Below are 24,595 nucleotides of genomic sequence, written 5' to 3' on the forward strand. Positions count from 1 at the left end.
CTGCAGACTGGGTAAGGGCCCAACAGCCAGCCAAGCAGCCATACCTTTCAGTCCTAGCTCTCCAGGAAGGCCAGAGAAACCTGGAATTCCTTGGTCTCCCTTGGGCCCTTGACGACCAGGAATTCCAGGGAAGCCAGGGTCTCCAGGGTCACCTTGATCAGAGGATAGCCCAGGGGGCCCTGGGGGCCCTGGAGGGCCTGGGCGGCCTAGGGATAAGATCAGAGAAGAATGAAGGCAGGTAAGAAGGAGGTGGCCACCACTGAAGGCCTCGGGGCTAATAGCAAGCCAAAGCCTGTTCCCAGGGCAGAGAACATTCCTTTGCTGCATCTGGGGTCCCAGTGCCTGGACCTTCCCAAACCCTTTTTGCAAATACAGCCCTTTGCAGTCCCCCGTGTCCCTGTTGGGGGAGGGACATGAGGCCATGCAGGCCCATGCACATCCAGCAGTAGGAATGGGGCTGGACTGTATTAGGATCTCCCCAAACTGCGGACAGAAGGCAAAGGCCAAACCTCTTTTGGGTTTCCTGTCTTTACCTCGCTCTCCATCTAGGCCTTGTCGCCCGGGTTCGCCAGGCTGTCCTCCTATGACTGAAGGCAAGGAGAGGCCTGGGGCACCGGGCAGACCAGAAGGTCCCTGGAAGCCTGGGAAACCTGCAAATAATAAATAAAAGGGGCTGCATGGGCTTCGTGTGGCCAAGCTCTCAGAGAAAATGGAAATTAAAGCAGAAAAAGTGGAAGCTGCTAGATAGGGGGCCAGACCGGAGAACGCCAGCAGAGGGCGCTCTCCCTTCAGTCTCCCTTTGCAGCCGGTGGAGGAACACGGGTCTCACACACGCTGACACACAGGGTCTCAGCGACTCCGGGTTCCCTGTGCCCCGTCCCCTGCCGACAGCAGGCGCCGTAGTTCATGGGGATGGACCTTTGGAAAGTTCTAGCTCCCAGCATCGCTGGAAATGAAAATATTTTAGACAGATTTCCCTCAAACCGGGAAGAAAAGAAAGTATGACTGCAGCACCTGAAACTGAAGTCACACATTTTCATTAAATTAGCCAGTTATGTCTGATGGTGCCCAGAGAAGGTTACAAACTGAGGTGAGGCACCGGCTCCAGCAAGTCCGAACAGACACCTGCTGGGTCAGAAATGGAGGTTGCAAGGACGCTGTGACTCCGTGTCTTCTAGGGCTAATTTCTGGGTCTTCTAGGCAAACTCAAAAATGCTTTTATAGGTAATTCATGATACCAGCTGAGTGCTTGCTTAATTGCCAATAGAACAAATTTGTCTACACTAAATCCCTTCCCCCTTTTTGGTCAAAGAAAAAAGCCATTTATTAGAGTAGATACAAGAATACTTGTTTGCTCACGTTTTAATACTGCATGTTTTATGTTTGCGGAGCAATGTCTACTATAATGTTCAAAACCAAAAAATTTCAACTGCTTAGGGAAGATTTATTTAACATTCACACGTCAACTACATACATGGAAACTATATGGGAAAACACATCGAAGCCATAGATACAAATGTAGAAGTCCATATTATACTTCTAGCATGAAAGAGATGTATTTATTATTTTGGTATCTTCTAGAAGAAATTCAAATGAAGAGAAATAGATTCATACTGGTTGATAAAGTATTCTGGGGGTTGAGATGATTTTTGTTTGTTTGTTTGTAACAATAAAATCCAAAAAGATTAGCGTGGAGTTATATTTTTCTGACAAGGAAAGCCAAAAATATTAATGTTGAGTTTCTCATATTTAAGTAAAGAAATGGCAAATCCATAAAAACGTGTAAAGAAAGATGGCAGATTGGTTAATTCAGGTGTTTTTTTAACAGCTCATTTGTTAACTGAAAGTTGAGGAAATATAAAGAATAAAAAAAGAAATTTCAAGAAAAGTCTCCAATTATTATAGATCTGGAAAAGAAACAAAAGGAAAACAAAAAGAAAAACTAGCTTCAAAGTCACATGGTGCTACTTTTAGTATGGTCAGTTATGTCTCGATGAACCTTTGAAGTATTTTTCTTTTTCACAAGGGTAAAAATATGAAAAGAAAGACATTTTTTTCCTGAAAATATACCTTTTTATATAATACATATCTATGCTGAAATTAAGTGAAAACCAATAAATAAGACATCATATAGTAGTGTGGGCAGCACACAGATTGTTAGAAGCTCCCATAGCAGTTTTTGGAGCTGTCTTCTCTTTTTACCTGTTTCTTGATTTTAGAATTACACCAATATATCATTAAACCTGAAACAGAGGTACTTCTGATCTCAAGTAGTAAAAAAAAAAAAAAAAAGAAAGAAAGAAAGAAAGAAAGAAAGAAAAGAAAAAAGAAAAAAAAAGCTCGCATATTTCTTTAAGAATGAGACACTTTAAATTTTTTTTTCAACGTTTATTTATTTTTGGGACAGAGAGAGACAGAGCATGAACGGGGGAGGGGCAGAGAGAGAGGGAGACACAGAATCGGAAACAGGCTCCAGGCTCTGAGCCATCAGCCCAGAGCCCGACGCGGGGCCCGAACTCCCGAACCGCGAGATCGCGACCTGGCTGAAGTTGGACGCTTAACCGACTGCGCCACCCAGGCGCCCCAAGAATGAGACACTTTAAATGAGCACATGAAAATGCACAATGGCATGTTTTTCCAACTCATTTCGGTGTCAGAGACTTAAAATAATCCCTAGGGGCACTTGGGTGGCTCAGTTGGTTAAGTGTCCAACTTCAGCTCAGGTCACGATCTCATGGTTTGTGAGATGGAACCCCGCATCGGGCTCTGCTCTGACAGCTCGGGGCCTGGAGCCTGCTTCCCGATTTTGTGTCTCCCTCTCTCTCTGCCCCTTCTCCTCTAATATTCTCTCTCAAAAATAAACATTTAAAAATTCATAAAAAGACAGAAAACCCTAAATACACAAATGCAGCTTCTAAATATTTAGTGCAAATATGAAAATGAATGGCATAATTCAGAATTATTTAGATAAAGGTATTACAGGGACAAGGATTGCTTTTGGAAGTTTGCTTAGGGGTAAATCTTCATTTTACACTGATTTCTATGATCATGTCAGAGATAGGTTCCTCTGGGGGGGGGTATGATATTTGCTGTATACTTTTAAAACATTGTTTTAATTAGATACTGAGAAGAGCAGAAGAATATTTATAAATCATAAGTAAAAAATAACCCAGATACAATGAACACCTCTGTTCCAATGACCCAATTTAAGAAAAAGAAGATAACATTACCTTTGAATTTCTGTGCATGCCCTTTACAGATCCTACCCTCTTCCTTGACTCTCGGGGGCAACCACTCCTGAATTTTGTGTTCAGCACCCCCACGCTTTGCCCATGTATATCTGTGTCCCTAAACAATATATTGGTTGTTTGCATTTATTTATAAACTTTTAACAGTGGGATCATACCCAACGTATTTCTCTGCGACTTGCTTTTTTTTTTTTTTAATCAATATTATGTTCCTAAAACGTATCCATCTTGACATGTGCTGTTTACTGAATTTGTAATTGTGATTTTTATTACCTCAGACAGCGAAAGGAAATGGATAATTTAATGACCAGGCATTCATAGTCAAGATTTGAAAACATTTGGGTTTTGCTTCTATCTGAGTCCCCTCTTTGCTACCTCCTGTGAAAGAAGCCACACGATCTCCCTACAGGCTCAGGCCGTGTTTGAGCTTTCCCTCTGGAGAAGCTGCTGGCTTTCAGAAAAGAACAGGTTTGTCCAGACCAAAGGAAAGAGTAAATGCAGACAGAGCAGATGCACCAATATAAAATCCAGCAGAGAATGAATTAATGTAGGAATTAGATCCTGGAAAACATACACACATTATACAACCATGCACATAAACAAATAAAGTGTGGTAGGACCTCAAGCCCTAGAACTATAACAGAGGAGCAGAGCATTTTGCAAACATGATTTCTTCAGGTACCACACAATGATATACTGGGCAACATTTCTTGAGTACTTACAATGTGCCAGGTGCTGCACTAAGTGCTTTTATACGTATTACCTCACTCCTCATTGATTCTCCACCAAACCTGTGCAGTAGATTCTCTTATTATGCCCATTTTACAGAAAAGGAACATTAAGAGTTCACTGGGGATTGAGGGACAAGTAACTTCCTTGTTCAAGGTCATACAGCTAGTGAGACGTAGAGCTGGAATTTGAATCCAATGGTCTGATTTCAGAGCCCATACTCCTAGCTGTGATGCTACATTGAATTCATTTCCTGTTTTACATTGAGTGCAATGTATATGGGTCTTCAGAACATTTCTGAGGAGAGTTAAAGAATCAGAATTAATTCTATTTGTGAGGTGGGTAGAGGGAGGCTCAGAAAGAGACTTCAGAGGATATGATGAGTCAGGGGCCAAGATCAGGGCAAAACCTGTTTGCTAGTAACCTATGAATCCTAATTGAGTGCTTGTATGTGCCTGTCCTAGGGAGACATTTATCCTCTTAGTCTTGGGCTCCTTCCAGCAGCCGCACTGTCTTCTCAGGGCCTCGGGAGGGCGATCCACGCTGGACATTGAGGAACTTCTGGCAAATCTCTTGCTAAGTGGACAAGCCCTGTCCCTCGGGGCCATTAATCTCAGGCTTTGGCCAAGTGGGCAAGACAGACCCTGAGGTTAATAAGGGAGAGCAGGAGGGAACTCACTAGACTATTCCTTGACACTCCTTCCAGGAAAGCCCTAGCATTGTAGCATGACCTCCCTTCTCTTTCTCAGAAGTCAGTTCCACTGGGTTCTGAGATCCCCAGAAGTGTGAAGACATGCACAATCCCCAGTGAACTCTTAACTCTCAACCCTGTAAGCCACATGGTCCTGATGAGCCCCAGCCTTGGCTCCCTAGCCAGGCCTTACTCAACTTCTATAAGGCCTGACTTGGGCCCACTTACCTTGACCACCTCTCTCTCCTTTCACTCCTGGCTTCCCTGGGGCTCCGATGCCAATTCCTGGAGAACCTTTTTCCCCTTTGGGACCAGGCAGGCCAGCTGGCCCAGGCACACCGGTTATACTAGGTCCTAGGAGGAGAAGCAGAAAGAGGAGGACAGAACTCAGTGCAGGTGAGGCCTTCATGCCTCGCTCACTTGCTGGAGGCCTGCCTGACATACACGAGAAGCTGAATACTGACAAAACAGGAAGGAGAGCTCATTCTGGATAGAAGGACAGACTCTTTCTTCCTTTCTCCACAAATCAAGGCACCTCAAATTGGGGGCTGGCAAGGAGATCCATGAGTTTAAGGATATAGGATACAACACAGTTGAGAACTCATGGCCAGTCCTTGCCAGCCTTCTGGAAGAACTGGCACTCTTCTGCTTGCCCTTGAGGATCTTCCTAACCTGGAGTTCCATGGGTTCCCTTGGTTCCTGGAAGCCCATTCAGTCCATGTAAACCAGGAAGTCCAGGGAAACCTGAGGGGAGAGAAGATCAGAAATGGCTCCAGCAACTCTGAATCAGGAAGGGTCTGCAAAAGGTCTTGCCCCCAAGGGCACTGCAAAGATTGCGGTCTTCCTAGAGGCATAACTTAAGGCCCTCAGGGAGACCGAACCACCCCTAACCTCCACTCTCCACCTTTGCTTTTCCTGACTCTCAGTAGAAACCAATACAGCTTTAAGAGCAGGGTGGTAGATAATTACATATCTTCAAGAATGCCAAGTGGCAATGCCAAGGTCTTGAGTTGTCAGCTCCCAGAGACTCACTGCCCAATCTTGAAGTCAGGGAAAGGCTATATATACCAGGACAACAACTTTCCTCGCTAACTCTTCTCCCCATGGATTCCATGTTCTCCTCTTCCCATTCTTGCTTGCCCTCCATTCCTCCTCCTCCTCCTTCCCCCTTCCCATTATTTATCACACGGCGCCATCAATGACTCCCCTGGATGTGGCTTGCCCCAGATAGTGTCTCGCAATATAAAGTAGTTACTGTTCTTTTTTTTTTTTTGGTGGGGTGGAGCAGAAACCCTCTCCCCACTTCCTCCTCTAAAATACATACCTTTGGTTCCTGTTAGGCCGGGGGCTCCCAGGGGCCCAGTGGCCCCTGGATGGCCTGCAGAACCCGGTAGCCCTGGATTTCCTCTCATGCCTGCAATCCCAGGGAGTCCTGAAAATGAAAGCAAGGTAGCGGGACAGAAAGGGTCATGGCTTAAAGCTAACCCTTACTTTATCAGAGTAAAGTCATCCTGTTGCACAATACCTGGGGAGCCAGGAAGGCCAACATCTCCAGAAATACCAACTTTGCCATCTTCACCTTTGCTTCCTGGGAAACCCACGTCACCAGCTAGTCCATCTTTTCCTTTAACACCTACAAAATCAAGAAAGATGCTGAGTGATTAGGCCACATTTTGGGCAATGTATTTCTCCAAGGGAGGGAGGGAGTGAGCAGGAAGGTGAAGCCATTTGACCTGCCAAGAGAGCTAGGTCCAGTGAAACGACTCTGAAAATGATGGTGGCAGCTGTAACTTCCCATTTGAAAGGTGCTGCCCACTAAGGATAGTAAACTTGTTCTCGAGTGCCCCCAGAAGTAGGAGCAATGGGTAGAAATGTTCAAGAAACTGTTTAGATAACAATAAACTAAGGAGGTGGACGCCATCATCTCAAAGGTCTTATTAGACTTATCTCCATGAGTCTTGAAGGAGGAGCAGGCTAGTTTGCTTGGGGAAGCTGTGGGCTGCCAGTCAGGTAGGAATTTTTCTGCATTGGACTTGCAGAACTTGCAGAACTTGGGGTTGACCTCCCAAGTTCCTCCTGATCCTCAGTGTGAAGGAGTCTGTGAAACACATGAGGTCAAAAGTACAGTGGACTTACCTTTAAACCCAGATTCCCCAGGTTGTCCCTTGAGTCCCAGGCTACCGGAAATTCCAAGGGTCTGGCCTTGATCTCCTGGGAATATAAAGATATTGTTGAAGTGGTCAGGAGAAGCTATAGCTCATTTTGTAGCAGAGATTGAGAGGCCTGAGAAAATTGAAACTTAAAAGCTTAAGTTATGGGAAACTGAAACCTAACCAAGCTTAACCAGCTTGTTCTGCTTCTGTACAATTGCTTGGCATGCCCATGTATTCCTGATCAATCATTATTGCCTGGCACATCCGTATATTCTTGATCAACCATTGTTACTTGGCACATCCGTGTACTCCTGATCAATCATTGTTGCTTGGCACATCCGTGTATTCCTGATCAATCATTGTCATACCCGTACCCCCGGTTGTGGTCTGACCTAAAGGCAGGAACCAATCGAATACTGTTAAGTGTCCAACTTTAAACACCAACCAATCGCAGCTCTGTAACTGTGGAAAATTCCTGATTTCCCCATGACTTGTTTGTACCTGTCTATAAAAGGGGTGTAAAAACCTCTCTCAGGGCCTCTTGGCGTCACCGGCAACGGGGGCGCAGAGGTCCAGGTTCGAACCTGCAATAAATGACCCTTGCTGCTTAGCTTTGACTCTGGACTCTGGTGGTTCATTTTTGGGGGTCTCTTAGACTCTGGGCGTTTCATTTGGTGCATTGGCCGGGAAGGCCCCCCCCAAACCCACCAGACCCCAAGTCAACAGGTCATTTCTGAGACCGATCGGTAAGTAAGCCGGCTCTGTCTGTGTCTGTGTCTGTGTCTGTTGTCTGTTGTCTGTTCGTTTCTGGCTCTCCCGCGCGGGATCTGTATCAGTGACTGACCTAGCCCTGGCGGATGCGCTATAGGGAAGTCAGTCGGGACCAGTAGGAGACGTCCTCTGGTTCCCGTCTGGGGCACTATTTTGGCCCATCAGGACTCTTTGTTCGGGTTACGGACACCCGTTCTGTATCTGGTCTCTTCTCCAAGGCACTTTCTGTTTGCCACCGCGCTTGCGATTTAACTTGTCTCTTTTCCCCTCCAGGTATATCCAACTCGCTTCCGGAACAGAAACTGACTTGGCCCATTTATCTTTTCCTATACAGGCTATGGGACAGAACCAGAGTACACCTCTCTCCCTTCTTCTAGCTAATTTCAAGGATGTCCAGGCTGGAAGAAGGGAGAGAGGCCATAACCTAAGCCTGGACATCCGCCGGTCGAGACTCATCACTTTCTGCCAGTCTGAGTGGCCCACTTTCGGAGTGGGCTGGCCTACTGAGGGCACTTTTTGTTTGCCTATAGCGGCCAAGGTCAGGGCCACCCAGACCAGGTTCCCTACATCCCCGTCTGGCAAGATCTTGTTGAAAACCCTCCACCCTATCTTCCCCCTCCCCTTGCACCCCAGGCCCTGCCCGAAGCGGCCGCCCCACCTGTTGCCCGCTGGTTGCCCCTCAAGGGGAACCGGGGGGCGGGAAGCGGCAGCTGTGCCAGAACCAGGGAGGCTACAGGCAGCAGCCATGCCTAGCCCTATTAAAAATGAAACCAACCGTGAAGGGCCAGCCGGCCAAACTCGCGGGCGCACCCAGTGTGAGCCAAGCTCTCGCCTCCCCCACTCCACTGTAGCCCTACCCCTGCAGGAAATAGGACCCCCCGATGAAACGGGCAATCCCCGACTCCAGTATTGGTCCTTCTCCACCAGTGACCTATATAATTAAAAAACCCAAAATGCTCGGTTTTCTGATAACACTAGAGATCTTATAGCCCTCCTAGAGAGCATAATGTTCACCCACCAGCCTACCTGGGATGACTGCCAACAGCTTTTGCGAATCCTGTTCACCACGGAAGAAAGGGAGAGAATTCAACTTGAAGCACGGAAGCTGGTCTCCGAGGAAGATGGTAGACCCACTGTTAACCCTGACCTCATTAATGCAGCGTTTCCCCTAACTCTGCCTGATTGGGACTACGACGCGGCAGAAGGTAGGGGACGACTGCTCATTTATCGCCAGACTCTAATGGCGGGTCTCTGGGCTGCAGCACGCAAGCCCACCAATTTGGCCAAGGTGTACTCGGTAGTACAAGGTAAGACAGAGAGCCCTGTCACCTTTTTAGAGAGATTAATGGAAGCCTTTAGGCAATACACTCCCATGGACCCTGAGGCTCCTGAAAATCAGGCTGCTGTTGTAATGTCGTTTGTAAACCAGGCTGCCCCTGATATCAAAAAGAAACTCCAAAAATTAGAGGATTTAGAAGGAAAACAGATCCAGGATTTACTCCGCATTGCTCAGTGGGTATATAATAATCGGGATGCTCCAGAGGATAAGCAGAAAACTCGCCCCCCTTGGCGCTCCCTAGACAAAGACCAATGCGCCTACTGTAAAAAAAGGACATTGGATTCGTGACTGTTCCAAAAAGAAGCAACTGCGCTCGGGGTCAGAGCCATGGCCAAACCCCTTTACACGCAGTCTCTAAAAACCAACCATCATTTGAATGGTCTGCGGAAGCTGAGCAGGCATTCCAACAGATAAAGAGAGCTCTCCTATCAGCCCCAGCTCTAGGACTGCCCAATATCTCTAAGCCCTTCCACTTATATGTGGATGAACATAAAGGCATAGCCAAGGCAGTGCTAACCCAGCATCTAGGTCTGTGGCCCAGACCAGTGGCCTATCTCTCAAAGAGAAAAAAAAAAACTGGACCCTGTAGCTGCAGGATGGCCCCCTTGTCTCCGGATAATAGCGGCTACAGCCCTAATGGTTAAAGACGCCGATAAGCTGTCCCTGGGTCAAGAGTTACATGTCACCACACCCCACGCCATCAAAGGAGTACTCAAGCAGCCCCCCGATAGGTGGATGAGCAATGCTCGGATGGTCCACTATCAGGGACTCCTGTTAAATCCCTTGCGGACCACATACACCCCTCCCCGAACTCTAAACCCGGCCTCGCTGCTACCCGACCCTGACCTGGACTCCCCGCTCCATGACGGTGCCGACATCCTAGCGCAGATCCATGGAACAAGGAAAGACCTACAGGACCGGCCATTACCTGATGCTAAGGTCACCTGGTTTACTGACGGAAGCAGCTTCGTCCATCAAGGACAGAGGTATGCGGTATGCGGGGGCAGCAGTGACATCTGAGACTGAAGTGATATGGGCAGAGGCTCTGCCCACAGGCACTTCTGCCCAAAGGGCAGAACTAATTGCATTGACCCAAGCATTAAGAATGGGGCGGGACCACAAAGTGACTGTATATACAGACAGCCGGTATGCCTTTGCCACGGCCCATATACATGGGGCAATATACCGTGAGAGGGGACTACTCACTGCTAAAGGCAAAGACATCAAAAATAAAGATAAAATTCTGGCCCTATTGGCCGCTCTTTGGGCCCCTAAAAAACTGGCTATAGTACATTGCCTGGGTCACCAAAAAATAAATAAATAAATAAATAAAAATAACTGATCCAATCTCTCGAGGAAATAACCTCGCTGACCAGACTGCACGCCAGGTAGCACAAAACCCCATTCAAGTACTCCCTGCGCAGCTACCAGACCCAGGGCCCCGAGATTTACCCCCACAGCCTGAATACTCAGAAGATGATCTTATCTGGATGCACAAGCTCCCCATGACCCAAGTTACAGACGGATGGTAGAGGGACTCCAGAGACCGCCTTATCCTTCCTGAAAAATTGGGCCACGCAATCCTGACAAAAATACTCCAGAACGCGCACCCACACGCCACAGCCCAAGGCCACCGAAAAAGAGGAACCATACCAGGAGCCCACTGGGAAGTGGACTTCACCGAGGTAAAGCCCGGCAAATACGGCTATAAATACTTACTAGTGTTCGTAGACACTTTTTCAGGATGGACTGAAGCCTTTCCAACCAAGAAGAAAACGGCGCAGATAGTAGCCAAAAAGATCCTAGAAAAAAAATTCCTGCCCAGGTATGGTTTTCCAGTCATGATAGGGTCAGACAATGGACCTGCATTTGTCTCTAAGGTAAGTCAGGGATTGGCTTCCGTACTTGGGGCAGATTAGAAATTACATTGTGCCTACCGGCCCCAAAGTTCAGGACAAGTAAAAAAAATAAAACATTAAAAGAGACCCTTATTAAATTGACTATGGAGACTGGCGCTAATTGGGTAGGGTTACTTCCCTACGCTCTGTACAGGGTTTGTAACTCCCTATACAATTTGGGCCTTACACCCTATGAAATCATGTTTGGCAGACCCACACCTAATCTTAAGTCAAACCTCATTCAATTAGACCAAGATAACAGCCTCTTGTCTTCTCTCAGGGCTCTACAGCAGGTTCATGAGGCCGTGTGGCCTAAACTAAAAGAACTGTATGAGGCAGAACTCCCACCCACTCCTCATCAGTATCATCCAGGAGACTGGGTCCTCGTCAAGCGACACCAGCAGGAGAACCTTGGACCCAGGTGAAAAGGACCTTACCAAATCATCCTGACGACTCCCACCGCCATCAAGGTAGATAACCTCCCCACCTGGATCCACCACACCCACGTGAAGCCTGTCGACCCGTTCTCTGACCTCGTGGGACACACTGATAAAAATACTACTTGGACTGTAGACCGAGTAAGAAAAACCCCCTCAAACTAACCTTGCGCCGTGCCTCCCCTAGACATGTTCAGGATAGTAACCCTTGTCCTACTAGCCCTCAACCTCAACCTCCTGGAGGGAGGACTAAATGCCCCCGTTGACAAACAGGAATTGTACGGAGCTCTGTATGGAAGGCCCTGTGATTGCAGAGGTGGCGTAGTTAGAACCCTTACCCTGCCACATGGTAACAGACTAGTAGCCGGCTCTGTAGGAAGGGGTGGTCACTATCAGCGAAGATACACTCAAACCCAAGACTGTGGGACCACAATTGCTCACTTAACCCAGACCTATGACATCACAGGACCCCAAAAACAGCAGTGGTTATGTGTTGACAAACCTAGGCCCCTGCCCCCCACAGCAGAATGCCCTTGCTCTACTTTCCAGGAGTCGATGCATAGCTCTTGTTAGGACTCCTATCAGCAATGTATAGGGCCAGACAACTCCACTACCTACTTTACAGCTATCCTACAGGGTAACAGGGCAGCAATAGCTAGTGATAATAATATGCAACTTCAAGCCGGCTGCCGTGGCTCAGTTGGAGCCGCCGTCTGCTGGAACCCCCATGCCCATCCCTAGTTTAAACTTTGCAACTGGCAGATCCAAACTGTGGTTGTTATCCCCCTCCTGACAAGCCTGGGAATTACAGGTGCATTAACTATCGGGACAGCAGGATTAGGAGTCTCCATACACTCCTATCTGCGACTCTCTCGGCAACTAATTAACAATGTCGAGGCCTTGTCAGGGACGATCCAGGATCTGCAAGATCAGCTAAATTCCCTAGCAGAAGTGGTGTTACAAAATAGAAGGGGTTAGATCTGCTAACCGCAGAACAAGGTGGCATCTGCTTAACCCTACAAAAAAAATGTTGCTTTTATGCCAATAAATCAGGAATAGTTCGGACCAAAATTAAATAGCTCCAAGAGGATCTCACACACCGAACAAAATAATAAACTTTATCAGGGACAGACTAAACACCATTCAGGTTATGGTCCTTAGACCACAGTATCAGCTCCTAGACATGGAAAGCGAGCTTGATTAGGTAACACTGTAGGACCCAAGATTGGGTCCTCAGGTACTTGAGAAGGGGGGAATGAGAGGCCTGAGAAAATTGAAACTTAAAAGCTTAAGTTATGGGAAACTGAAACCTAACCAAGCTTAACCAGCTTGTTCTGCTTCTGTACAATTGCTTGGCATGCCCATGTATTCCTGATCAATCATTATTGCCTGGCACATCCGTATATTCTTGATCAACCATTGTTACTTGGCACATCCGTGTACTCCTGATCAATCATTGTTGCTTGGCACATCCGTGTATTCCTGATCAATCATTGTCATACCCGTACCCCCGGTTGTGGTCTGACCTAAAGGCAGGAACCAATCGAATACTGTTAAGTGTCCAACTTTAAACACCAACCAATCGCAGCTCTGTAACTGTGGAAAATTCCTGATTTCCCCATGACTTGTTTGTACCTGTCTATAAAAGGGGTGTAAAAACCTCTCTCAGGGCCTCTTGGCGTCACCGGCAACGGGGGCGCAGAGGTCCAGGTTCGAACCTGCAATAAATGACCCTTGCTGCTTAGCTTTGACTCTGGACTCTGGTGGTTCATTTTTGGGGGTCTCTTAGACTCTGGGCGTTTCAAGATCTTTTGATGGCAAAACCTTTTCAGATTCCATGTAGACAGAGGAGATCTTTGACAAAAGTATGCAGTGGGTAGAAGGTAACCAATCACCAAAAAAAGGCTGGGATGCTCTCAGCCTACTGGCAAGAAATGCTGCTACAGGAAGCATATCTCCACTGGGAAGACATTGCTAGTTTCAGTATGGGCAGGGAAGATGATAGAAGGAGGGGCATCAGAACATCACCAGAATGGAACAATGATGGCAGCAAGGATGGGAACTTTTCCTGCCCAGTGGGCTGGGTTCAACAGGGGAAAAGACTGTCTAGAGCCGAGGTTCTCCTCTGTTGCTGAGTCTGGAAGGCACGTGGGTCAAACCACTGTTTGTCACATGTCTATGAGGAGTAGAGACTGCAAATGGGGTTTGGCCAAAGGGGAAATGTAAATCAATTCACTTTCCTTTAAACACAGAGCTTCCTTCCAGAAGAGCCCTGCACCTGCTAGAAATCCACCTTGCTCTGGAAAAACATATTAAAAGAGAAAACGCTTCTCACCTTTTGAACCTGGGAGACCAGATGCTCCTGGGAGTCCGGGAGCTCCATTGAGACCCTGTGAACCCTTTGAAGCAATATGTAAATCATTATTTCTGCCCACTGCTCAGGGCCTCCCATGCTCTCACCCGCCCCCCCTCCCTGAACTGCTGCCTGTATGCTGTGGCAGGGGTGAAGTGGGTTGCGGGGTGGGGGGCATCCTCCAGAAGGGAAGGTGATGAGCAAAGGGTAGAAATGCATACTCAGATGTTTTAGGGGAGGGATTCTTTCTGCAGATGAATCCTGGTCTCATCATTCATCACTTCCCAATGCCTATCCAAATTGGAATCTTGGGAAATCAGGTGTGGCTGTTCTGGCAAGTCTCTTACAAAACACAGGACGTGACAGTCAGGCCGGGTACTGCAGGTGCACTCTGGAGCCATTATGCACAAGAGGAAGTATTGCTTCACCATGCAGAGCTACAGCCCTCAGCCACAGATTCTGTAAGCTGTGGCTTCCTGCAAGGAACCAGTTAGCAGGCTGTATGTGTGTATACTGGAATCTGAATTTGGGCTAATGTTACCATTTTCACAGGATAAACTTACTTTATGACTAATGTCCAACACACTATCGGAGTCTGGGAAGTGGGCATGTCAGCTGCTATCAGTATAGTTATTCCTCTGCTATCTGGTATAATTTTGATTTGTTGCGATGTCCCTGCTAAAGACATACACTACCTAGTGCCTTGGGTGGGAGTCTAAGCTCTGGACCAGGCCACTGTGCTCACTGACCCACTACCTAGGATACCTCCTACATTTGCCTTACTTTTTCTGCACATTGGGATATCTGCTAATTCTGAGCCTTTGCTCATGTTGGGACCCCTCCCACTTTGACTCCATTCCTCTTAGTGCATGAGTAGCAAGGACCATCCAGCTGAGAATGATTTCTTTTGCAGTTGCTTCAGGGGTGTGTGTGTGTGTGTGTGTGTGTGTGTGTGTGTGTGTTCTCTCCATCAGATGGACTGAGACTTTTAAAGGACAGGGACTTTGGGGCACCTTGGAGGCTCAGTCGGTTAAGCATCTGACTCTTGATTTCAGCTCAGGTCATGATCACATGGTTTGTGAGTTCAAGCCCCACATCAGGCTCTGCACTGACAGTGTGGAGCCTGCTTGGGATTCTCTCTCTTCTTCTCTGCCCTCCCCAGTTCGTGCATGCTATATCTCTCAAAATAAATAAATAAACTTAAAAAGATAAATAAAGGACAAGGACTTTGCCTGTAAGGAGCACAGGTGTTCTGTGACCTAGTTCATTCAGCCCCTTCAATACTGCTACAAGTATTGCTACTACTTATTTAGAGCCCACTATTTGCCAGATACTGTGCTAATTGCTTTACACATATCATCTCCTTTAATCCTCACTGCTGTCTGAAGGAGGTTTGAATATTGTTCCCATTTTGTGCATATGAGAAAAGTGAGGCTCAGGCAAGTTAAGCCATATGCAAAGAATCATAGAGCTAATGAGCCATGGAGCTGAGACTCAAACCCAAATGCATCTCATTGCTACCCCTACTCTACCATCCTGCCTTTTAAGAACCCAGACAAGCTGGTTTGATTATTTGCCAATCATTGCCTTGCATGGAAGCAGCAATGACCTTCCTGAAATCAAAAAATATCCAGAGGCCTGTACCAAATCCTTATGATGTGCCAGGCTCAATGAGTGATACTGGCAGAGGGGTGCAAACAAAAGAGCAGGTAAGGCAGTTCTTGTTCTCAAGTCCTAATGACCTCATTGAGGAAATCAGACCCATGCAGAACTGATTGGGATTCATATAAGCAGTGAGAAATGCAGCATGCCAGCAGGGAGGAAGCTCAGGGACTCCTGGAGGAATGGGTGCCTGGGCTGGGGCCCAAAGCATGGGTAGGCATTGGGCAGTTAGCTGCAGAGTAGCAGGCTCTGGCACACAGGAGAGACAACATGAACAAAGGCCCAGAGGCAGGGACATTCAGGAGAGGGTGGGAAGACCTGTCAGGCTCAATGAGAGGACTCTGTCCAGGATGAGCTGGGGGAGGGGTCTGGGAAGTGGGCTGGGGCCAGAAAGATGGGCAATAGGGGCATGTCCCCCTGCTATGGAGGCCCTTCCCTGGTGGAGAGACAAAGATCTGGGCACACTTACACTTGCTCCTGGTATTCCTGGGAAACCTGTGATTCCAGGGGACCCTTTAAGGCCGGGTAAGCCCCGTAATCCAATGGAGCCAGGGGGGCCTGGTTTCCCATTAAGTCCCTTGATGATACTGGGGAGGCCAGGAACTCCAGGCAAGCCTGGTGGCCCTGGGGGGCCAGCCTCTCCTTTGTCACCTGGGAAAGACACAAACAAGCTTAGAAAAAGGACTCTGGGCAAGAAAAAACCTGCTCCCCCAAGGCACAGGTACCCTGGATCACAGCTAACCTTGGGGACGGTTAGCTTGGGGGTGAAGGTGTGGGTGGGGGAGGTGCCTTCAGCCTTAGGGGGCACCAGTCAGGGCCACCCCAGCTCTAGCACTGCTAGTGCCCACGCCCCATCATCCGCCAGGCTCCTCCAGGGGTACGACAGCCTCTGGCTCAAAACCTCAGTTTCCTGCAGTGGCAGTGAAAACTGGCAGCCTCAAAGTCCAGCACCCTTCAGGCCCAGAGAAGGCAGACTCCTTGGAACCCCGGTTGCCACCCATACTGCCAGTCTAGGGGGTCTTGCCCTTTCTCAGGAGGGAGGTTAAATTTGAGCATTTCTCTTGCCCCATTGCCTGCCCCAGCACCTCTGGGCCCAGGAAATCCGTCAGATCCAGCTGAGCCTCTAGAGCCTTTGTCTCCTTTCAGCTGCAGGTTCAGGATTGGAGGTTGTGGACTGGGGATTCCAGCTGGCCCTGGGTCACCTCTGTCTCCTGCAGGGGTGGAGATTGCGAGACCCTTGTGAAAGGAAGCTTACACACGGAGTCAGGCATGAGCTGACCATTCATCTCAGCTCTTCCCCTCTCTGTCCCCCCTCCCACCCCAGGCTTCCTTTCTGGGCCCTTTCTTGGCCCTGTTTCCCCAACTTTGCATCAGTGTGCATGCCCTCTCCTTTGACAAACCCAAGGTCCATCAGCAACTTTGGCCCCACTCAAAAGCCTCCTCCACTGAGTATCTGGGAATGTATGATGGGGTCTCTAATATGCAGTGATAACTCAGAAGTGATTAGATCTCTCGGTTTAAAAGGACTTCATTTAGGGGGGCGCCTGGGTGGCTCGGTCAGTTAAGTGTCTGACTCTTGGTTTCAGCTCAGGTCATGATCTCACGGTTCCTGAGTTCAAGCTTCACGCCCAGCTCTGTGCTGACCTTGCGGGGCCTGCTTGGGATTCTCTCTTTCCCTCTCTCTCTGCCCCTCCACTGCTCATGCACTTGCATTCTCTCTCTCACACACAATAAATAAAAACTCTAAAAAAAAAGAAAGACCTCATTCAGAAGCCCTAAATCTTATTATCTAACACAAGACTGTTATAAGCCATACCAGGAACAAAGTTGACACACAAAATGTACATTGGGAAGCATGGCCAGCAAGTTCAGAATTCAGTGCTCCAGCTTACCTTTTTTACCAGCACTACCAGCCCGTCCAGATGGTCCCACCTTTCCGGCTGACCCAGAAATGCCCTTTAATCCACTTGCACCAGGAATACCAGGGAGACCTGGTATCCCTGGAAAACCTACCAGCCCAGCAGATCCCTTCTCACCTGTTGAGAAAAAAGAACTTCGATTATGATCCCTCTTTTACATACAGAGAAATGGAAGCACAGAGAGGCTTACCCCAAATGGAAGTACTTACCCGAAATCACACAGCTAGGAAGTTGTAGAGAAGGGATTCAAACCCAGGTTTCTCTAACTCCAAAGCCCAAGCTGTCAGTCCTTACACATTATACTACTTCCCTGAACAGGGGCATGACACTAAGCAACAGAAGGGAGAGAAGAGGTGGGCACCTCTCTTATGGTTTGCCAAGTTAGAGCTCACGAGTGGCACAGAGAAAAAAAAAAGCCTAGGACCAGTTGTGTGACCTTGGACCAGTCATCTACCCCTGTAGAAAATGGAGATGCCTCCCATCCAACCTCTGGTGTCTAGCAGGACAATCACAGAAACAGAGCACTAGCAGGACAATCACAGAAACGGAGCAATCGGGCTCCATGGTACGGGGATCACGCAAATGAATACACACAGTGTGACAGTTACCGTCCTGTGCTTTACTGACAATGCTATTCAGCCCAGCGTTCCGCCTGGCCAGCAGTGAGGGTGATTCACCGTGGCTGGAGTTTTCCCTTAGTGCTAGCTTTGTCCAGCCATCTTACCACAAAAAGTCCCACCCACCTCCCTCCCTCCCCCGCCTCAGCCCCATTCCCCCTTCCAAGGCAGAGAAGGGGGGCAAGCTGGGCAGCATGGATGACCGTTTGAGGCACCCACTAGTGCCTTTCTGAGCACTTCACTTACCCTTTGGACCCGGCAGGCCTGGCAACCCAGTGCTCCCTGGCAAGCCTGAGTTCCCCAAGAAGCCAATCAGCCCTGGAGATCCTGGAAGGCCTTTCAACCCAGGCAGGCCTCTCTTTCCAGCTGATGCAGGGGGACCTGTCTCGCCTCTTAAACCTTTCTTTCCAGGATGTCCTGAATCAGCACAGGAGAGAACACGGGACAGCCGTCAAGCAAGGCTGTGTCCAGATCTGGGCCACTGCCCATTCCCATGGCTTCTGGCTGGCTGGTTGGCTGGCTGGGTTTTGGAAATGGTCCTGTAACCATGGCCTCTGCAGGCTGCTAACTGGCAGAATTCTCTGCTGGCTGAAGCATTAGTTCTTACCACCCAGAGCACCACGCCAGTGGCTATTACTCTCAGCATGGCAGGGCCAGCAAACCCCCTTCTGATTAGAACTTCTTCCCCCTTTATGAATGTGGTGACACATTTTAGCCTCTGAATGGAGCTCTGGGAAGCCAAGGTGGCATCTGGACTCCAGTTTCCTGGTACTTCCAGTCTGAATCGCACTACAATGGCTGTTTCCTGAGCCAATCAGTGAAGTAGAGGTTAAAGCTGAGCCATTGTTTCAGCCTCCCAGGGAGCCATGGATACAGGGCTGCCCTTTTAATCCCTCATGCAAGCAGTTAAATCAGCCAGTTCCTTGGCATTAAGGTTGAAAGGCCCCCTAGTGCCAAGTACTGTAGAAATCCCCAAGGCCCATTTGGTCTCCTAGGTTGTCTGAGACTTCTTTCACCAGGCTTTAAATTATTGGTCAATGGGATTAACCTCCTGAGCTGCTGCCAGAGTGGAATGTTCAGGTACAAAGCAAGGAAATTAAAAAACCAAAGGATTAAATCAGTGACTACAGAGGTATTTGGGCCCCCAAGGACGTAATTGAATGGCTGACTTGGCTTTCTATGAATTGAAAAGCATCAAGTAGCTGCAAGCCCCAGGATTCTAATGGGGGGCTGTGAAGGGGATTCCACAACAAGGGAAGGAAATTCAATGGGTGCCAGCCCCACAGCATGGGCTTGGGGACCCCTGGCCTTGCCAAGGTTAGAGTGTATAGTCAGATAATTCCCTGAGCAGGAAAGCCGCGGGGGCATCAGTCTGTGGGCTTGTGTGCTGTTTTCTCACCTGGATGGCCTATGGGAAGACCCCAGAAACACATAAGGATAAAAGGGATTAAAAAGGATTTTAGTGGCTCTGCAAAAACTCAACGTCAGTCACGTGGCCTGCAGTAAGTGGGGGGTGCCATAGTCACTGAGGCAGGGGAGAGGAGGGCGGTGCAAGAAAAAGACAAGCTTCAAACACTAGGCCAGATGCAGGGGGTGTCAGCCCCCTGGCCCAGTGAAGGCCACTTTGGCCACGGGCCCTCAGAGGCAGGCTCATCAGAGAGGCAGGCCACCGTATAGTCATCCTCCTCTCGAGCTTCTCCCCTCAAGACCAAGCAGGCTCCCCTCGGTCCCAGCCAAAGCGGTGGACATGGCTAGACCCACCTCCACAACCAGGGCAGCTTCTCTAACTAGGAAAGGCAGGGGGGAGGCTGAAGCACATAGTTGAGGGGGAATGAGGCCATGGGGGAGGGGCGGGGAGTGATCTGTGGTAACATTTTGGAAGCCAAACTACAGAAATCCATTCTGCTCAGCACTGCAAGGGTCACTTGAGATTGGAAACATGAGGGGTCGGAAATGTCAAATGTCTTTCTAAACCCTGTGCAGGTCTCAGGGCTGCTATGGCTCTCAGGGCACCAGGGCCCAGGGCCCAGCTTAAGTCTGTCAAGCTGGGGCCCCTCCTCCAAAGGACCTACCTGAAGGGCCTGGAAAGCCTGGTGCTCCTGGGAGCCCGGGTTTGCCCTTGATGCCGAATTGGCCATCAGGCCCTGGGGACCCTGGCTGTCCCACGTGGCCTGGTGTTCCAGGCCTGCCCCGTTCACCTTTGGGGCCCAGCAAGCCTGACTTCCCAGGCAGACCTAATGAAAGCAAGGGGCAGATGGTCACAGTCTGGATCAATAGCAGGGACTGGTCACCACACCAACTTGCAGTGCAGAAGCCTGGCCCGGGGTACACCCCAGATGCCATTGTCTTCTCGGCGCCAGCCTTGCTGCTGTTCCCAGCAGCAAAATCACAGGCTTTACGAGAAATCTAACTATTCCTTGTGGTCACTTCTGGATTTACTAAGAAAGGAGAATAGACTCAGGTGATTTAAGAAAAAGTTCCCAACAGGGAGAGATAGAACAAAATGACTTTTTATTTTTAACCTGCCAGTTAATTCACCAGCCCAGGCTCATGCGTATATTCATGCAAGCGTACCCGCCACGGGAAGACTTTCTGTAGATTGTTAAATATGTGAGTCAAAAAGAGTCACCCTTGGGTCCTGGAAGGCCAGGGTCTCCAGGAAATCCTTGGTCCCCTGGCAATCCCTGTAGGCCTTGCTCCCCCGGAGCACCATTTTCAGCACCATAGATGTCACCAGAGGCTCCCTTGGAACCTGGTAAACCTGGACTGCCAATTTTCCCAGGCAAGCCATCTTTTCCAGGGAGCCCAGGAAACCCAGGCAAGCCCTTCTCCCCACGAGGTCCAGGAAATCCTAAATGTAAAGAGGCAAAAATAAAAGACCATGGAGGTTTAGAAGTAACAGGTCTGGGTAGAGATCTCTGACACAGATTTTCTTTATCTATTATAAAAGCTAACTAGGGGCACCTGGGTAGCTCAGTCGGTTAAACATCTGACTTTGGCTCAGGTCATGATCTCATGGTTTGTGGGTTCGAGCCCCATGTCGGGCTCTGTGCTGACAGCTCAGAGCCTGGAGCCTGCTTTGGATTCTGTGTCTCCCTCTCTCTCTGCCCCATTCCTTGCTGGAGCTCTCTCTCTCTCTCTCTCTCTCTCTCTCGCAGAAATAATAAACATTTTTTTAAAAAGCTAACTAACATATTAATAATGTGTGTCACTTCTCTTGAAAGTCAGGAGCGCCCTGGTCCTGGGAGGACTTGCCAGAAGCAAGGACTGTGCCATGTGAACCGGAGAAGGTTCTAGCTCAGTGAGGCCAGGCCTTCAGCTGAGCTTAGCAACCCACTCTTGGGGCTGATCCACTGGCCAAAGAGCATAGATTACATCCAGGACTTCCTGTTAAAGGCCCAATTCTTCTGAAGTCATCTAACCTCTGCTGTCTTGCCTCCTTCTTCCTCGGGGGTGGAGGAAATTGAAGCACCAAGAAACCATATATTGTGTGGCCCAAGATGAGCCCTGTGCTGTAGAGCAGGGTTGTTCTCAAATTGAGTGTGGGTCAGAACCACCTGGAGGAGAAGGTGCTTGGTAAAATCCAGATTGCTGGGCACCACCCCCCTAGAGCTTCTGATTAGTAACTCTGCCAAGGGTCTCCAAATCTGCCTTGTTAAAAAATTCCCAGATGATGCTGGTGCTGCAGGGAACACAGTTTGAGAACCACTGGTGTAGCATAGAACAAGGTTGCAAGAGGGTGTGAGCAAAGGGATAGATATGAACCACTTCTCTCTGACTCATCTGGATCTCTTTCTCTGAGCTAGAGGGAGTTGATCCAAGAAATTGCCAGAGGTACTCGGCAGTCAGATAACCTGGTAGAGTACTAGTTCTGTCACTAGTGGTTTTGTGACCTCAAGCAAGTCACTTTCCATCTGAGCCTCAATTTCCTCATCTGAATATGAAGGGGTTGTTCCAGCTGATGGCTCTTATTGCTCTGATATACTGTCACTCTCTATCTTGAAGCTCTGTCTTGCCTGAGTATGAAGTCAAAGCCATCCCACTCAGGGACGCCTGGGTGGCTCAGTCAAGCCTCTGGCTTAGGCTCAGGTAATGATCTTGCCATTCATGAGTTCAAGCCTCACGTCAGGCTCTGTGCTAACAGTTCAGAGCCTGGAGCCTGTTTCAGATTCTGCATTTCCCTCTCTCTCTGCCCTTCCCCTACTTGTACTCTCCCTCTCTCTCAAAAATAAATACAACATTAAAAAAAACCCTCCCCCTTCCCCTACTTGTACTCTCTCTCTCTCTCAAAAATAAATAAAAAATTAAAAAAAAAATCCATCCCACCCACACCAGAGTGTGAACCTAACTTCCTATAATCAGGGGATGGCTACCACAATACAAACTCACACTCACACAAAAGGAGAAGCAGGCAAGGAAAAGCTTCTTTCCTTACCTGGCAGTTCAGGAAGGTGAACTAATCCTGGACTTCCAGCCTTTCCTTTATTTCCACGCAATCCAGGCTGGCCTGCAATCCCAGGGAGGCCACGGGCCCCCTTAGGACCTGCAAACCCAAACATGAATCAAGAGGGGAAAGGAAAGTCAGTGCGGCTGGTTTCATTTGTAATGTCCATTCAAGAATCCTAGTCTCTTGGAGGGCCTCTTACTCTTACCTCCCCACACAGACCTCTCCAGGAGCCATTCAATCCTCAAGGCTGCCCTCTCAGGAAGAATATGGATCCCCAAATGCTACCAGTCTATGCCCTGCTTCCTTCAGCCCACGGCCCTTACAAGTGTGTTCAATGGCTTTCTTTGGCCTCATTCCATACCTGGGAATCCGGGAGCTCCTGGTAAGCCTGATGGACCATATGATCCAGGAATTATACACGGCAAGGTGACCCCTGTAAATGGTAACATGTAAGCATCTTGTGAGCCCACTAAGTCAGGTGGGCTCTCCTAGCATGCTCCTTTCCTCCAGTTCTGTTGGATGAGCCAACCAAGCTCTTCCCACCCAGCAGCTTGGAGCCCATGCAAAAGAATTGTGGCATCAGAAGCTCTCGGGAGTTACCCCCTAGTGCAACTGCTTATAGGTAAGAGTACTCTTAGTGTCCAAGTGCCAGAATGTCACCTCCTAAACCATTAATGTCCAGTGGGCAGGCATCTATCTATGCATCTACCTATGCAGCAGATGTTACCTAACAAGATTTCCTAGAGGTAGCCTATGTAGGAGCAGCAGCAAATGGCAATGACCTCCTCACCCTACCCTCATATGAAGCCTCTCCCTAGGATGGGTGCTTGGGGATAGGCCTGAGGATCCATTATGGCCATATGACTAGACTGGAGGGTTTGAAGTCAAGACCCCTCAAGTTCACATGTCTGCCTTTTCTTGGAATGAAAACAAACTATTGGGTTCTTTTCCTAAACCATCAGGTTCTTTTGACCCACAGCACTTGGGATCTACAGAAACCTATTGATGATTACTGTGGGTGAGAGGTAGCTGTATTTCTGTATCAGACAAACACTGAAGGCCACTCTCTTGGCCATGGCAGACAAACAATGACCATTCCCTCAGCTCCTCCTTTGAAAATGTCAACTCTGGTACTCAGGGAGATGCAGTAGTCAATTTCAGTGTTCAAGACTTTGAAGTTGGCATGCATAGCCTTCCCCTAGCAAATTCTTCCTTGCTCATTCATAATTCAAATAAAAAGAGTCTACACAAGATCACAGAGGGGAGGTTTAATAAAATACCGATGAATAAATTTTGTGTAGGCTCCCTCAAGTGCCATTTACAAATAATTGCTATGCTAATTAAATTAGTCTTGCCTATTCATTAAAACAATCCCCCAAGGCCTGCTTTAAGCCACAGAGCCAACAGTTCTAGTAAACTGCTATAGTTTTTGCCTGTACATAAAATAAATCACAAATTGCCTTTCTTAAAGATATGTTTACAATCTATGATTTAGACTGCTTACTCAACTAGATGGCATTCCTTCTGCACTTGCTCTATTCACAAAGAAACATGGGAAATTGAATATAGTGTATTGGTTAAGAGGTGGGGGCTCTTAACCAATACACTATAGACACTGAGCCAGACAGACCTGAGCTTGTATACTAGTTCTGCTATTAACCAGCTGTTTGGACAAGATACTTAACCTCTCTGAGCCTCATGTATAAAACGGGAGCTACTTTTCTCATGTGGCACTTGTGAGGATTATATGAAATAATGCTAACGGCATTCTGCACAGTGTCTGGCACCTTGGCGGTTGCTCAACCAACAGTAGTTTTTTATTATCTTATTTAAGGAGGAGCATTCAGAAGAGCTCCTCCAAGACCAGCCCCTGGTTTCTACCTTAGTCAGGTTAGTGATGCTACTTTGTAGCCTGGGCAGCAACTTTCTGCCTTGCAGACCTCAGGTTCCCATAGCCACACTTCTACAGGTGGAGATAGCCATAGGCCTGATCTTGCCCCATTAGTGGTCACACCCATCTCCATCCTGCCAGACATTGAAATGATGGGGCTATTTCTCAGGGCTATTTCCCTACTGTGGAACTATAACCTATGGGCAAGCACCTTATGATGAGATGCCTCACTGGGAGAGGACTGCCAGTCCTGTGTTCAGCTTGGGCCTCAGTCCCTTGGACTAGGCTGAAGAACTGCCTCCCTAGATGGTATCACGAGAGGGATCCCGCAGAAGATTCTCCTGCCCCAAATATTTCAATGGCCCATTGACTCCAATGTATCAAACACTGCAGTTCCATCGCTTTCAACCTTACAACAAACAGTAAAACACAAATATCTC

The 24,595-nt window shown here is 48.3% G+C and overlaps 1 protein-coding gene across 3 annotated transcripts in view; it reads right to left on the reverse strand.

Annotated features, from left to right (window-relative positions):
- Positions 1–24,595, reverse strand: part of COL4A6 (collagen type IV alpha 6 chain) — a 322,473-nt gene that overhangs the window by 9,871 nt on the left and 288,007 nt on the right. For all 3 annotated transcript variants that reach the window (XM_047844389.1, XM_047844388.1, XM_047844387.1), the window contains 16 exons: positions 22,626–22,697; positions 22,253–22,360; positions 20,447–20,668; positions 19,890–20,051; positions 18,064–18,234; positions 17,174–17,317; positions 16,367–16,492; positions 15,751–15,932; positions 13,602–13,665; positions 6,805–6,879; positions 6,194–6,301; positions 5,993–6,100; positions 5,341–5,412; positions 4,897–5,022; positions 534–650; positions 45–206 (listed from right to left, as the gene is read on the reverse strand). In XM_047844389.1, the coding sequence (XP_047700345.1) occupies positions 45–206; positions 534–650; positions 4,897–5,022; positions 5,341–5,412; positions 5,993–6,100; positions 6,194–6,301; positions 6,805–6,879; positions 13,602–13,665; positions 15,751–15,932; positions 16,367–16,492; positions 17,174–17,317; positions 18,064–18,234; positions 19,890–20,051; positions 20,447–20,668; positions 22,253–22,360; positions 22,626–22,697 (2,019 nt within the window). The remainder of the gene's footprint in view (positions 1–44; positions 207–533; positions 651–4,896; positions 5,023–5,340; positions 5,413–5,992; positions 6,101–6,193; positions 6,302–6,804; positions 6,880–13,601; positions 13,666–15,750; positions 15,933–16,366; positions 16,493–17,173; positions 17,318–18,063; positions 18,235–19,889; positions 20,052–20,446; positions 20,669–22,252; positions 22,361–22,625; positions 22,698–24,595) is intronic.

This window comes from Prionailurus viverrinus, chromosome X (assembly GCF_022837055.1).
Source record: "Prionailurus viverrinus isolate Anna chromosome X, UM_Priviv_1.0, whole genome shotgun sequence".
NCBI lineage: Eukaryota > Metazoa > Chordata > Mammalia > Carnivora > Felidae > Prionailurus > Prionailurus viverrinus.